At 43.6% G+C, this 13045-nt stretch overlaps 1 protein-coding gene across 1 annotated transcript in view; it reads left to right on the forward strand.

Annotated features, from left to right (window-relative positions):
• The first annotated feature begins 352 nt into the window (after positions 1 to 352).
• Positions 353 to 13045, forward strand: part of PIGS (phosphatidylinositol glycan anchor biosynthesis class S) — a 282891-nt gene continuing 270198 nt past the window's right edge. The window contains exon 1 of the mRNA XM_069615337.1: positions 353 to 453. Coding sequence (XP_069471438.1) covers positions 432 to 453 — 22 coding nt within the window. The 5' untranslated portion in view covers positions 353 to 431. The remainder of the gene's footprint in view (positions 454 to 13045) is intronic.

Consider the following 13045-nt stretch of genomic DNA (forward strand, 5'->3'; position numbering starts at 1 on the left):
TGAACGTGATTTTTTAAATAAATGTAATTTCCCGCTTCCCTATGGACATCATCTGGTGATTTAGGATCGTTCACGGTATCTCGGAAGAAAATGCTAATTGTATTCGCAGTCAGCCAAGAGCACACGGATTGCAGCTGCTCCTGCAGCCTGAGCCTTGCCCAGACAAGACGAAGTCCGACGCTCCAGGATCTCATAGATACGTTCCTAGTATTCAAAATAAAATGCCCGCTACAAGCCAAAGGCATTGAGTGCACTTGCACCGGCAGCCGCAGCCTTCCCGCTTCCCGATCGCTGCATCCCGAGCAAGAAAATGCCCCGGAAACGCTTCATTGCTCAGACGGAAATCTCAGGGATGACATCACAGACCACGTGATGAAGAGTGGGCGGGCCGTTGCTGTGGTCCTTTTCTCAGATGGGAACTAGTCGCTACCATGGCTTCCCCAGTCTCAGCAGGTGAGAGGTCTGTCGGTGTCAATAGGTTCCTGCTAACCCATAATAGTACCCCTACCCGCCCGCACCTTACGCTTGGCTTTATACATAAATAATAAAAATACAATTACGTTTTTTTGATAGAATACATGCATTGGACGCACTGATTATCATGCTTTCGTGGGATCCTATTTGTGAGGAATAACATTCTAGTTAGCGGCATTTGGCCTATATATTCTTTTAAGGTTTTTACGTTTGCTCACTCATCAACGCGTCCCCTCTTATGTACTTTGCGTGTGTAGAACTATGCGCTGCGATGTATATGGCAGTATACTATGACTATTCAGTAGTCATTTACCAATGCGCTGGCTTGGGGGACTAGATGGTTCACAATTTACGGTGGCTTCGTAAAAGGCCATTAGCAATGCAAATTTCAAAGGCAAAACTGCTGAATTCTCAATTCAGAAGCACTAATCAGTATAGCTGCCACGAGCGACCTTCGTTTCGAGCACCCAATTTCGTTTTATAATAGCTTTTAGTCCGCAAATGTCCATTTGTGTTGCAGCGTTTTAAAATGTTACTTTAGTTTGTATCTTTAGGTGGAAAGCTAAGTTGAGCAGCATATATTGGTTTTAGTGAAACCTCTTTCTAATTGTACCAGCCCTTTCTCTTGCTCTGATCACTTGACGAATGCCTTATTTCTCCAATGATTGAAATATTACCTGGCCACTGAGCACAGCACCTGAGCATGTTAGAGGATTGAGATGGTGTTCAGATTACTAATTTGCATAACTGTGGGACTTGGCCACTTTTTGTTTCAGAACCCCCCCACCACCTCTCCCAGTATGTTTCTAATAATTATGTATTACTAACAATACCTGTGGCATAACCTTTACAGTAATAACAAATGTCACTTCCCAGCTTATTCTTTGTGGCTTAAAAAGGCTGCAGGTTTTATTACATATATACAATCCCATTTATTCTGTTGTACTTAATGATTGTCCATAGTGCTTATCACTTCTTGGTTACATTCTTTTTTTTTTACATCTTTATTTACAATTTTCAAACAAATACAACAAGAAAGGATAAAAGCATTATAAAGATGATCACATGAAGTATTTTCCAAAATAATTAATTAAAAATTAGCATCAAATAAGAAATACAATGACAGAGTAAACAAATCAATAAGAAATAATCATTAAACAAAGACACTCGCACAGTAAAATGACCCAAAATCCATAAAACAACCACAGATAAAACAAACTAATAGACAACCAAAAAAAAAACAAACAAAAAAAAATCCACACCAAACAAACAAACCATCAACCAAATACACTCATACCTCACTTCCATCATCTTGTGTTATATCACCATACAAATCAGTAAAAGGTTTCCACAAAAACCAATATTCTTTTTCTTTACCCTGCTTCTTGGATAGAATCAATTCATATTCAGACAATATAATCGGATCATTAATCCAGTCCTCTATATTTGGCTTTTTTCTAGACTTCCGTACTTTCATGATTTGTTTCACTGCCACTACTAACACCTTATCTATCCAACACCCATATAAACGGGTTGTCAAACAACAACAACCTCTCTTTGCCAACAATAAAACCTCAGAAAGGATATCGACAAAGTAACGTTTAATCTATCCAGCACCCCCGACCAAAAAGTAGACGCTCTCGAGCAATTCCATAACATGTGAATCAGTGTCCCCTTTTCACAGCCACACCCCCAGCAAACATCCTCTGCACTTAATCCCAAACTAAACATTACATTATTAATCCTTGGTTCCACGCACATATTTGCAATAAAAAACATTTCTCCTTAAGTAGTAACCAGCCGACTAAATCATGCTTGTCATACTTCCCCCTGGAATTGTTCATCTCCATATTTTATTAGGCCAAAGTTCCCCAACCAAATTTCTCATTGCTCTGCTTGCCCTTGCAGGAGTTACCAAGCTGGGGAAGCACTGTTCCTGACTGGGGAAGCTGAGCTTTATTCCTTTTATTAAAAAAAAAAAGTGCCTTACTTCTCCCTTGCATCAGTCACCTCCATATTTTATTAGGCTGAAGCTCCCCAACCAAAAATTCTCACGGATCTTCCTACCCTTGTAGGAGATCCTGGGCTGTAGGAGTGCCGTTCCTGATGCGGGAAGCTGACCTTTCTTAAAGCCCTTCTCGCCGCTGTGTTTCAGAAGGAAGCTCACCATGGCAGAGGCGAAAACCCCTCTTGATTATTGCCAAGCTCACTTCATAGTGATTATGCCAAACTGCCCTCCATGGATCTCGGTGGCCACGCAGCGGAAAAGAGGGTCCTGCGAAGGCAGGTCGCCTTTTAATACGTGGATAGTGGCAAGCCCTCTCCTCTTCTGGCTGCAGAGCCCCCCATCTCACTTCCGTGCCTTAGCTGATTTCGCGAGCTTCCGCCCCTCCCATTGTTCATCCTCCAGGGCCGCTGCCCTGGTTAAGCTTATGTCCCCTCAAGGGTCGGCTCCGCCTCCCATGTCGTCATCACCATACTCCGGAAGTTGAAATTAGCGCTTCAGGTCTTTGTCTTGCTTGGCCTTTTTGTGAACCAAACGTTCTTGCCTCTCATAATTCCCAGATCCTTGATGTATCTGTGAGCGAGAGACTCAACTGCGGCTGTTCAAAAGTGAAATGGGACCTTTTTGAAATATACCAGTGTTAGCAGTGAGGGGAGGATACTGGGTTGCTTTGGCTTGTAAGGACTTTTTTGTGTGTTTCTATGAATTTGAATGCTTTTTGGTGCCTTTTTGTTTCTTTCTGTTCCACATCTTCTATATGTGGTTTAAGGTTTGTCTGCTTTCTTTCCGAAACTGCTCATCAAGGTCTCTGACTGGTCACCGCACTAATGCACGCAAATTCTGTGTTCCAACACACAATACATATACCAACACATGCTAATTCAACACCCCAATTAACAGACCTCAAAAGGTTATTGCTCTACAACTAACCTGCGTACCGGTCCGTTGCATTTTAGCACCATGGGCACACAGGGCTTCCCTTCACACACAAATGCCTTTATTTTCTTGATGCAGAATTCCTAGAAATATACCCACATGCTGACATAAGGGTGCTTTCCCTCTGTGCGCATCAACACAACTTCCATTTTCCCCTCGTACATACTAACCTCACCCATTCCCTTCTCTTTCAGATCCTCGAGAGTGTGGTATAAATTTAAATAATGTGTGGTTCCCTCTGTGCACGTTGACATTCAGCGTTTGCATCACACAGCACAAAAGAACAGCGTGTATGGGCAGAGGGCATGTACTGGGTTGGCGCTCACAAAGTGAACAGACTTTATAGGAACAATCATGCACCCCAGTGCTCTCCTTATATTTTCATCACTTGAGATCTGATGCATGGACATGAAACGTGTTTAAAGTTACTGGCTTGTATGGATGTGTATTGTATGACCTTTGTGATCTGCAGACACCAAAATGGTGCCAGGATAGCAATTTCCAGGCACTTGATGCCCATCTGCTTTATGTGGATGCGACTCGGGCTTTTTTTCCTGTGCCTTGACAACACTAATTTCGTGGTCCTAGTGGTTCATGATGGTCAAAATGTGAACTGAAGCTGTCTGTGGAGGCTTGTGTCCTATTGCAAAAACGAAAGCTGTTCTGGTAAAGGCCCTGGGAGTTAGGGGGCCGAAGGATGTTTTGAGGGGCTGCCCATCCTTAGCACCAGGAAGGAGTCTATGTGATGGATGCATTCAGTGCTATGAGGCACGGATTGGCTCTGTGATTTCAATGCAAAGCAAACATTGTCCTCCACAAATAGAAATTTTACAGGAGAATGCGAAGCCGGCATATATGAGTGAGTGACTTTGTTCAAAGTCTTAGCAAACTGATGGTTAACTGGCTTTCTGTGGGCACACTGTCAGGAAGACCAGGGATATGGCCGTCGTGCACTGCAATAACTACAACATTCAGGTGAAGCTGTTGCAGTCGAAGGACCCTTGCCTAGACACGGCAAGCCTTGTCGACTGAAGTAAACATCACGTCCCATTGCAAGGCCCAACTGGGGTGCACATAGGCAGTGATATCCGCAAACTAGACAGGGGACCATGTTATAGTTATGACCGTGAATTGCTCAGTGCCAGTGACAAAGCCTGCTTTCAGTTGGACAAGTTGTTTCCTATGCCAGGGATTCGACCTATTGTCGAGTCTTGCCAGGCCAGTCGTTCAAGCCATGTTGTCACAGTTAACGGCGCAGTTCAGTGATGAGCAGTCTGGTTAGCCCGCGCAATCTTCCATGCAGACCACCTCCGCAAAGTTGCATAAGGCAAGAACACACCGAGCGTTAGTGGGAACGGCAGTTTCAGTTGCAACCTTTTACTGTCCACTTCATAGTCCATCCTTCTAATTGTATGTACATTATTGTCTCCTATTATTTGTATGCCCTTGTTTTACAGCACTCCTTTGTTTCTCAGCTATGTTTTCACTATATAAAACATAGTATGCATGCATAATGTGCTATCATTCTCTTCAGTCAATACAAAGCTATGCAATGCAAGGACAAAATCAGGATGAAGAAACCCGATGTTGATCCAGGCCCGTACTGTGGTGCTAAGATGATTTTCTTTAGAATAGCATATTGGACTTCATAGGGAGAAAGGCTAGCAGTGCAATATGCATGGCATGTGAAATTCCCCCAGTCCTGGGATGGCATGCTCGGAGAAATCTGAATATCAAACTGGACACTTCAAGAGAAGAACAGGTACTATCGGTACATACCATATACTGCTCAATCATTGCAAGTCCATCCAGAAGTGTCTGATAAGGAAGCAACTTGCATCAAGGGCTAAAAACGATACAAACGTTTGAAGCTGAAAGGATTGCAGCAGAAACTGAATCACTGGAAGAAATGTGCAATGTGGCACTATCGAAACAGTGGAAACTACTGAATGACTTTTGTAGGGACTGCAACTGGAATCAGTCAAAAGGGGAAACTGCTCCTGTGTGAGGACTTGCCCAGTTTACGCACGATAATGATCTTTGACCACTACCCAATTCCAAAACTTTGAGTTAGTCCTCATGCATAGTTAAGCCATTCTCTTCTGTTATTTTAAAAAACCCTCACAGCATGCATCATGCCCTTTAGCGTGTTCCAGTATAATCTCATGCCTCCCACCTGCTACATTTGTTTTTCAAAGGATGATGAACCATCTTTTGGGCAAGGTCTACATTTTTACTGAGTTCCAAGATGCCATATTGATCTGCAGGAGCAATAGTGACTGCTACAACAGCATGGCAGAAATCATGCTCAACATGTTACAGGTGTCTTATTAAAACCTCAAAGAAAAGTCAGTTCACTAGTTGCATCATATCAAATATAAAACCCAAACAATAGTTAATGGAAGCCAATGCGGGAGCAACTGCTCTGAAACACACTAAACACTACTTAAGTACTATATGGGTCTAACCCAAAACGATTCAAAATTAAACATTTTTCCAAGAAAACAGAACCCTTATGGAACTTACTACAACAGAAGAATTCATTTGTGTGTGGCACTTATACTGAGTATCCATTAAGGACATCAAAGTAAGCATTCGTGTTGCATGGTTGTGACCTTTTGACCCCCTCAGATTCTATGTTCAGGACTGTGGACGTCATAGAATATAGCGCTGGGGCCATGCTTGTGCAAAGGCTGGAAGGCAATATGGTAGTGTTTGCTTCAAAGGTATTCTCCGAAGTTGAATTGCTTTACTCTGTTGAGACGGAAATGCTGGCATGTACTTGGGCAACCACCCGCTTCCAACATACATACAAAGCCTTTAGTTCTGTTTACTGACAAATCACAAGCCCTTACTCAAAATACTCAATCCAGGTTGAATGAAATCGTTGTCCTAAAGCTTGCTAGGTTGGCATCCAAACCACAAGGACTTTTCTTTTAGATCAAGCACATACCAGGATGGAAAAACAGCCAGGATGAATGTGTCTTAAAACGTTATCAATGAGGACTTGGATACCAAGTACATTACTCATTGACTAGCGTATTATAGCAACCATTGAAGATGTTATCAGGGACACAGGCAAACGTTAGTGAAGATGAACGAAAGAGGTGTATGAGAAACAGCCACAACCTGAAGCAAATTGAGGTATTCCACATAAAAGCTTGGTTAGATGTGTGAGCATTAGGGGTGTCGCAGTATTGGTTTTAAGGCAGTATGATCACCTTCTTGCCAAATGACAGTATATCATGGTAATCGCGGTATAGCAGGTGGAGTTAACTAATCTTAACAAATATTTTCTTGAAGGTCATAAATTGTCAGCATTTTGAAACCTGTCTCTGCATGCTTTTAGCTGATCCTCCTGGAATCTAAGGCGGCAGCAGATTTGGTCTTTCATGGCGCTCACTCGTTGATCGCCTTGAATGAAAGAGTGACTAGAGGAAATGTTAAAATGCACATTTTGAGCAAAGAGCTTGCTGGTCAGTCACAGGTCATCGCTTTGAAAATCGGCCTCGAACTGCATTATTTTGGAACCACATGGAATGGGCATCATGACCACTTGCTGCGATCAGTCATAAAAGTTTGTTTTGATAACGCTTTATCCCAATAAAGGGAGAAAAGTCACTCGTGTGAGGTCTGAACGCCCATGTCATTGTGTTTCTTTTGTCAAAATGCCATAGGCAACACACACTCACCGAAAGGTTGCATATTGATCAAATCACTGTAGCTTGTTTACCATCTGCCTGGTGTATTATAAAGGTCTGATGTTGGAGTCACCAATGGCCATGTAATCCTAACAGGACAGCGTTCAGTGGGTGCTGTTGATTTCTTTCTTGATTCTTGCACTACATGTTCATTTACCTTCTTAAAGATAGTGGCACAAAAACATTTTGAAAATGACTATGTTAAAATACATATCGGCACAAATATGGCCTAGAACACCACATCCCCATAGCCCCATCATTAACATTTTCCCCAGGTCTGAGCGCATTAGGACCCTTGGCATGTGAGTTGAGACAGAGGAATGCTTTCATGGTTGGTATCACAAATCGAGGATAGACCTGAGAAATATCTCACCCCCATTGTCTGGATACTTCAAATTGAAAGTAGAATCTGTCCTGCCTGCTTGAGTCCAGTGCCATATGCAGAAGGCAGGTGAAGGATCAAGCGAAGCAACAACTCTAGTGCCAATGTGTAAATCTACACAGAGCACAGTGGGGGGTGGGGCAGTTTACATACTAGCACAGTGTTCATACTGTCTACAGAGCTAATGTTTTTTGTGGACATGCATCAGAAGGGCACCCAGTTCATTCCCTCCTTTGAATTCTTGGATGTGTAGTTCTCCATCTTTCAAGTTGGTGGGAAAACTACAGATCGACTGATCTTTAACCCGACTCTACTGATCACAGAGGAAGAGCGGTCACAGCATCAAAGCTGCATTTACTAATGAGGCCTCACTTTCCCTATGCTCTTGTCTTCCAAACACCACATCCCACAGTGCAAGATCCAGAATGTGCAGCTTTTGCTTACTGCAGCCTTTCCAAATCAGATTGAAAAGCCCACTTAATAGCCGTAGGCCCTAAAACGGTATACCGGTATAAACAACATGACGATTATTATAGTTCACGGTATCTGTAACGGTATACCATTACACCCCTAGTGAGCATTACATTTTCTGTTGCTGCTATACCGCAAGTAACAGCAGAAATATCAGCCCAAAATCGACTGATCACAAGATAATGCCACCTGGTGTCATGGTGCATGCTCCAACACTTGGAGCGGGCAGATCTTTCCCAGTTACTGACACCCATCAGGGCTTATAAAACCCGAAGGGTAGTCAAAGGACTTCCTGGACTCAGTCCTGGCGCCGTTGGCGCCAGGCTCATAATTTTCCATCTGGTAATGCACTACATTGGACTACATCCAGCCCAGTCAAAGGAAGCTGAATCATCTGGCTTATCTTGGGTGTGGCTGTGAGACTACTTTACCTGTGATTGCAGAATGAGGCTGGAGGGACTACTTTATTGGAACTACTTACAAGGCTATTTAAGCCACACCCTGCCGACAGAACACGCTTCGCGTTATTCTGCACTCCTGCAGCGTAATGCTCACCGTGTCTGCTCAGCTCCAGTACCAGAACACCAGCAGCCACGCCCGTTCTGGAACTTCCATCCATGGGCACCTGAGAACAAAAGAAGAAAAGAGAGAAACAGGAATTAATACGGAGTTTTCAACCTTACCTGAAGAATTCCTCCCGAGCGACCGCTCCTTCAGCTGCTCTTCAGTTCGCCGCAACTGCAGAAAAGAAAGCACCTGCTAGAACAGCTGATACTCACACAGAGACCGCTTCCCTTGGGATTTCACTGCAGCGGTTCATCCGATCGCCGCTCCGGAGCCACGCTGCACCTGCTGGAAAGAAAAGAACGCAGCAGGTTAATCGCGCACGGAAAGAAACCATTATAGAGACATTCAGCGCCACTCACATACGCTAAACTCCCCGCATAGAACCTGCTCAGCATTGAAGGACGAGTCAAATCTTCGTTACAAAACTGCTCAAGACCGCGCCTGAAAGAAATGTGAATACAAGGTTAAAACTTGGGTAATAAAGACATTTAAGTACCTATTCCAAGCATTTATTGGTATAAAGACTTACCTGCTGAGTCAAGCAATTCAAGACTCCACTACACCCCCACAGGATCAGTGAAGGAACTAGATCCAGGGCGAGACTATCATATTGCGCCCCTGAGAGAGACCGCAGGACGGAGAGTCCACCACTAAACAAACCAAGATGAGGCTGAAGCAGAGAGGGGGCATTAGGAGGTTGCGGGAGGTGGGAACTCAACCCGCTCCTCACTGTGCTAACATCCTATTTCGACCTTGTAGGTAAAAGCATTCGGGGAAGTGACAGGGAAGGAGAAGTCACGTGCAAGTCTCCTCATCCAACCGTGTAACGCCAGGGCAGACTTCCTGCATCTTCGAGCGACGCCCCTGAGGAGACCAGGTGAGCGTGACACCTGGTGGCATTATCGGAGAGAATTATTGTAATGGACAATTGAGACTCGTAATCACCAAAAAAAAAAAAAAAAAAAAAAGAGGCACTGTACTGCTGGCCTGGGGGGAGAAATGGTGGAGGCTTTCAGAAATTGAGGCATGCGTTTGCAGTGACAGGTAATTGTCAACCAGTCGAATGCCCTGAAGACATTTTTGGAAAGCTGGTCTTTCACCTTATGGGACAGTTGGAACACATGAGCCCAGAGAGCACATTTGAAGTAGTGATTGTGGACGATCTGTCAAAATGGACTGAGTTGCTTTTGTTTAGAGATGTAACTCCGAAGGGCTTATTTCACAAAAGCGTTTTTATAATGGTGCAGTCCCATAGGAAAAAGTTCTGTGAATCGGGCCCCATAACTACTCAACCCTCAGCGTGAACAAATGACAAATGCATGCTAACCTGTTAAAATGGTGGGCATTATGCCTCCAGTAACAGCCTGGTGAATGCTTGTTTCACTTTTTGCTCTCAAGATGAAAGATATTTACTCATGCAATTTAAAACTCCTGTGTAAACAAATTGCCGTTATTTCGGGCACTAAATCTGCTTGCGTGTTTAAAAATAAAAGATCTGAATACGTTTAGCAGGCACAAATATGGTTTAACATTTTTTTTTTAAAGGTAACAATAAAAGACGGCCTATTAAATAGAATGTCTGTATATAAAATAGTTGGGCTGCCAGGCAATTCTGAACAACACTGCAGGGAAGTGATAAATTGTTGATTTTAAAAAACAAAAAAGAAATAGTTTCTGGCGCATCATATTATTTGTTTCATTTTTATTTATTGAACATGTGTATGGTGTTCATACAGCAAAAAGTGTTTCCAGGCACCACAAGGCAAAAGAGGGAGGACAAAGGAGAACGTAACAATCGTTTTACTAGGCCTTGTGACATTTGCATCGTGCAAGTGCAGTAACAAGAAGTGTAGGGGGAGAGGTAGATCAGGAGATGGGATGGGGAGGGGGGAAGAGGGAGAAGTTCAGTAGGGGTGGGCCATTCCAGACAGGAGGGCAAGAGACAAGAGGTCGGTGGTCAACTAGTGCGTGGACGGGTGTGGACCAGACTCTGTAAGCTTCTCAGGGAAGGGTTCCTCATAACACACTGGCAATCGGTCGCAGCGGCAGGTACTAACAAGGGAAAAGGAGAGGGAAGGAGGAGGAGAAAAGGAAGGTCTTGAGAAGATTCCGGAACTTAAGGAGATCTGTCCCAAGTCGGAGAGGGGCATGGAGGCTGTTCCAGATGGAGGCTCCTGCGGAAGAAAGAGATCTATTCCCCCCCCCCCACTCTCTGTTTGGAGAAATATTTGATCTGCAGAGAGTTGGAACTGGAGGACTGAAGGAATCCAGCAGGGAGGTATTTAGGAAGAGAGTTGGATGTAGCGAGGCCCCAGAAAGCCTTGTGGATGATACACAAGGTCTTGAATTTGATCCTTGCAACCACTGGGAGCCAGTGGAGAGATTTTAGGTCTGAGAGATACGGTCACTGGGCTTGAGGCCAAGCATATGTTTTGCAGTCCTATTCTGGATTAGTTGAAGAGGGCGGAAGGAGGCAGATTGAGGAAGAGGCAGTTGCAGTATTCCAGCCTAGAGAGAACCAGAGCTCTGGTGACACTGACTTTCTAGTGGAAGGCGAGGAAAGGAAAACTGCCTCTTTTAAGGGTCACTTAAAAGCAGCAACCATTAGATGAACGGGATGAGACTGAATATGGGTGATGCTATTAACCTTCTGGCCAGCAGTGTACCTGTGCTCCAAAGGACTTGTGCTTTCGCTGCGCCCCTGTGGCCTTTAGGCTGCTTCTTTGGCTCATTTCCTAAACCAGGAGCAGTCTTCTACTGGGTAGCAGACAGGCTAGCTAGAGTTAGTAGTGGTTTGCTGCATTAGGAAATGGCAACAGCCTATAGCTCCTTTCATTGTGTGTTCATAAGTCGTGATGTGCATGCATGCCCACTAACAGCTGCACAGACTGCCTTATTCAACTAGTTCACCCTGCTGTTCCCAACCACTGATCCAAGCAGTCTGGAGAGCTGGTAGTGAGGGATTGCCGAGACCCAGGTACTGTGCTTTGAGTGCGATACGACATGAAGGGGAAGGGGCTCTAATGCATCACAAACCAATATTTGGGGGCAGGGTCTATTAAGTGTCCTGTGCATTCTCAGAATCCCAATTAGCCAAGGCACTTTCAAAAGAAGTGGAGTCAATGCAATTAAATATTTGGGGTAACACACATTTTTGTAGAGGAAATGAAAGTGAAATGAAAGATAGTGAAATCTATTTGGAATTTTTTTTGTTTTTGTTTTGTTTTAGTATAATTCATTATGCCGTCAAAATCAACTAAAATAAAGATATATTATCAAAATAGATCAATGCATATTCCAATCCCTCACTTCTTTTGAAGGAAATCCATGATTATGGCAAGACTAATATCTTTTAAAAAAGCCAAACAGTATATTACTAATATTCATTTTTACCCTCCGTGTTAGAAAACAAAACTGTATTCCAAATGCCTGTAACTGAGGATGTGATTGTAAGCATGGGTGTTGCTGACATATTATGGGGAAGAGCAGTCTTAGCACTCGTATTTTCGTTTACATTAGTGAACAAGAAACTAAGGCCCAGGAAGTCTTTTCGGAGAACCCTGGGTTGGCTGTATTTTTTTTTATTTTTTTTTTTAGATTTCCGGAACTGACCCTAGACAACTTAAAACCCTGATCAATCTGCTGTGTATGTGCAGTGTGCTCCCTATAACTATCCCTTTCCAGCACCTGATTGCAGATGACAGAGAGGGGCAGTTATGAAGCAAATTGCTTGGCATGTTTGGATGCTGGCAGGTTGCATTGGAGCCTGCACCTGGTCTTTGTGAATGGCCCGGTCCAGGATGAAAAGCAGTAGCATATAGTGATTTGTGTTGATTCCACCGGCCTCAAAAATATTTATGGCTCACTTGAATGTTGCTTCCTTTGTAGACCTTGAAAGCATGAATGGCTAATTCAGCTCTGTCCACTGATTCAAACTCGCAAAGTGGTTGGTCCCAGATCTGGGGCGGGTATTTAGCTAATGAGCTGTCCCCGGACATGCTGTGTCAGTGCGCAAAGCTTGTATTATCCATGCCCCATTTGTTTCTGGGCGTGTACCAGTTTGTGAGGGACGCTTGCAATTACTGTTAGTATTTAATTTTCTGCGTGATAATGACAACAACAAATTCTAGTACATGATTAGAAGATATTCCTCTAGTCCTTCTTCTCAGGAAGATCACAACATTTTTTGACCAGGAGTGGACAGCAGCAATAAAAGAATTGTATTTTGACGTCCATTACAATACCTCCAGTGTGCCCTTCTTTTTTGGATCAAGTACTGACCTTTGATACTGATGATATCCTGTTCATCATCAAGGGCCTAAAGAACTCTAGAGCCCCTATAGCCCTGATGGCGTTGCAAATGCGATAATCAAAGCTAACCCTATGTGCTGGGACACTACCCTAATGCGTCTTTACTGTAATATCATGACATCTGGCATAATTCCTTCCAGCTGGCGGAAGTCTGCACTTATCACGGTATTCAAGAAAGACCCCAATCATTACAGGTTT

This window comes from Ambystoma mexicanum, chromosome 9 (genome assembly GCF_040938575.1).
Source record: "Ambystoma mexicanum isolate Mex_15411 chromosome 9, UKY_AmexF1_1, whole genome shotgun sequence".
Classification (NCBI taxonomy): domain Eukaryota; kingdom Metazoa; phylum Chordata; class Amphibia; order Caudata; family Ambystomatidae; genus Ambystoma; species Ambystoma mexicanum.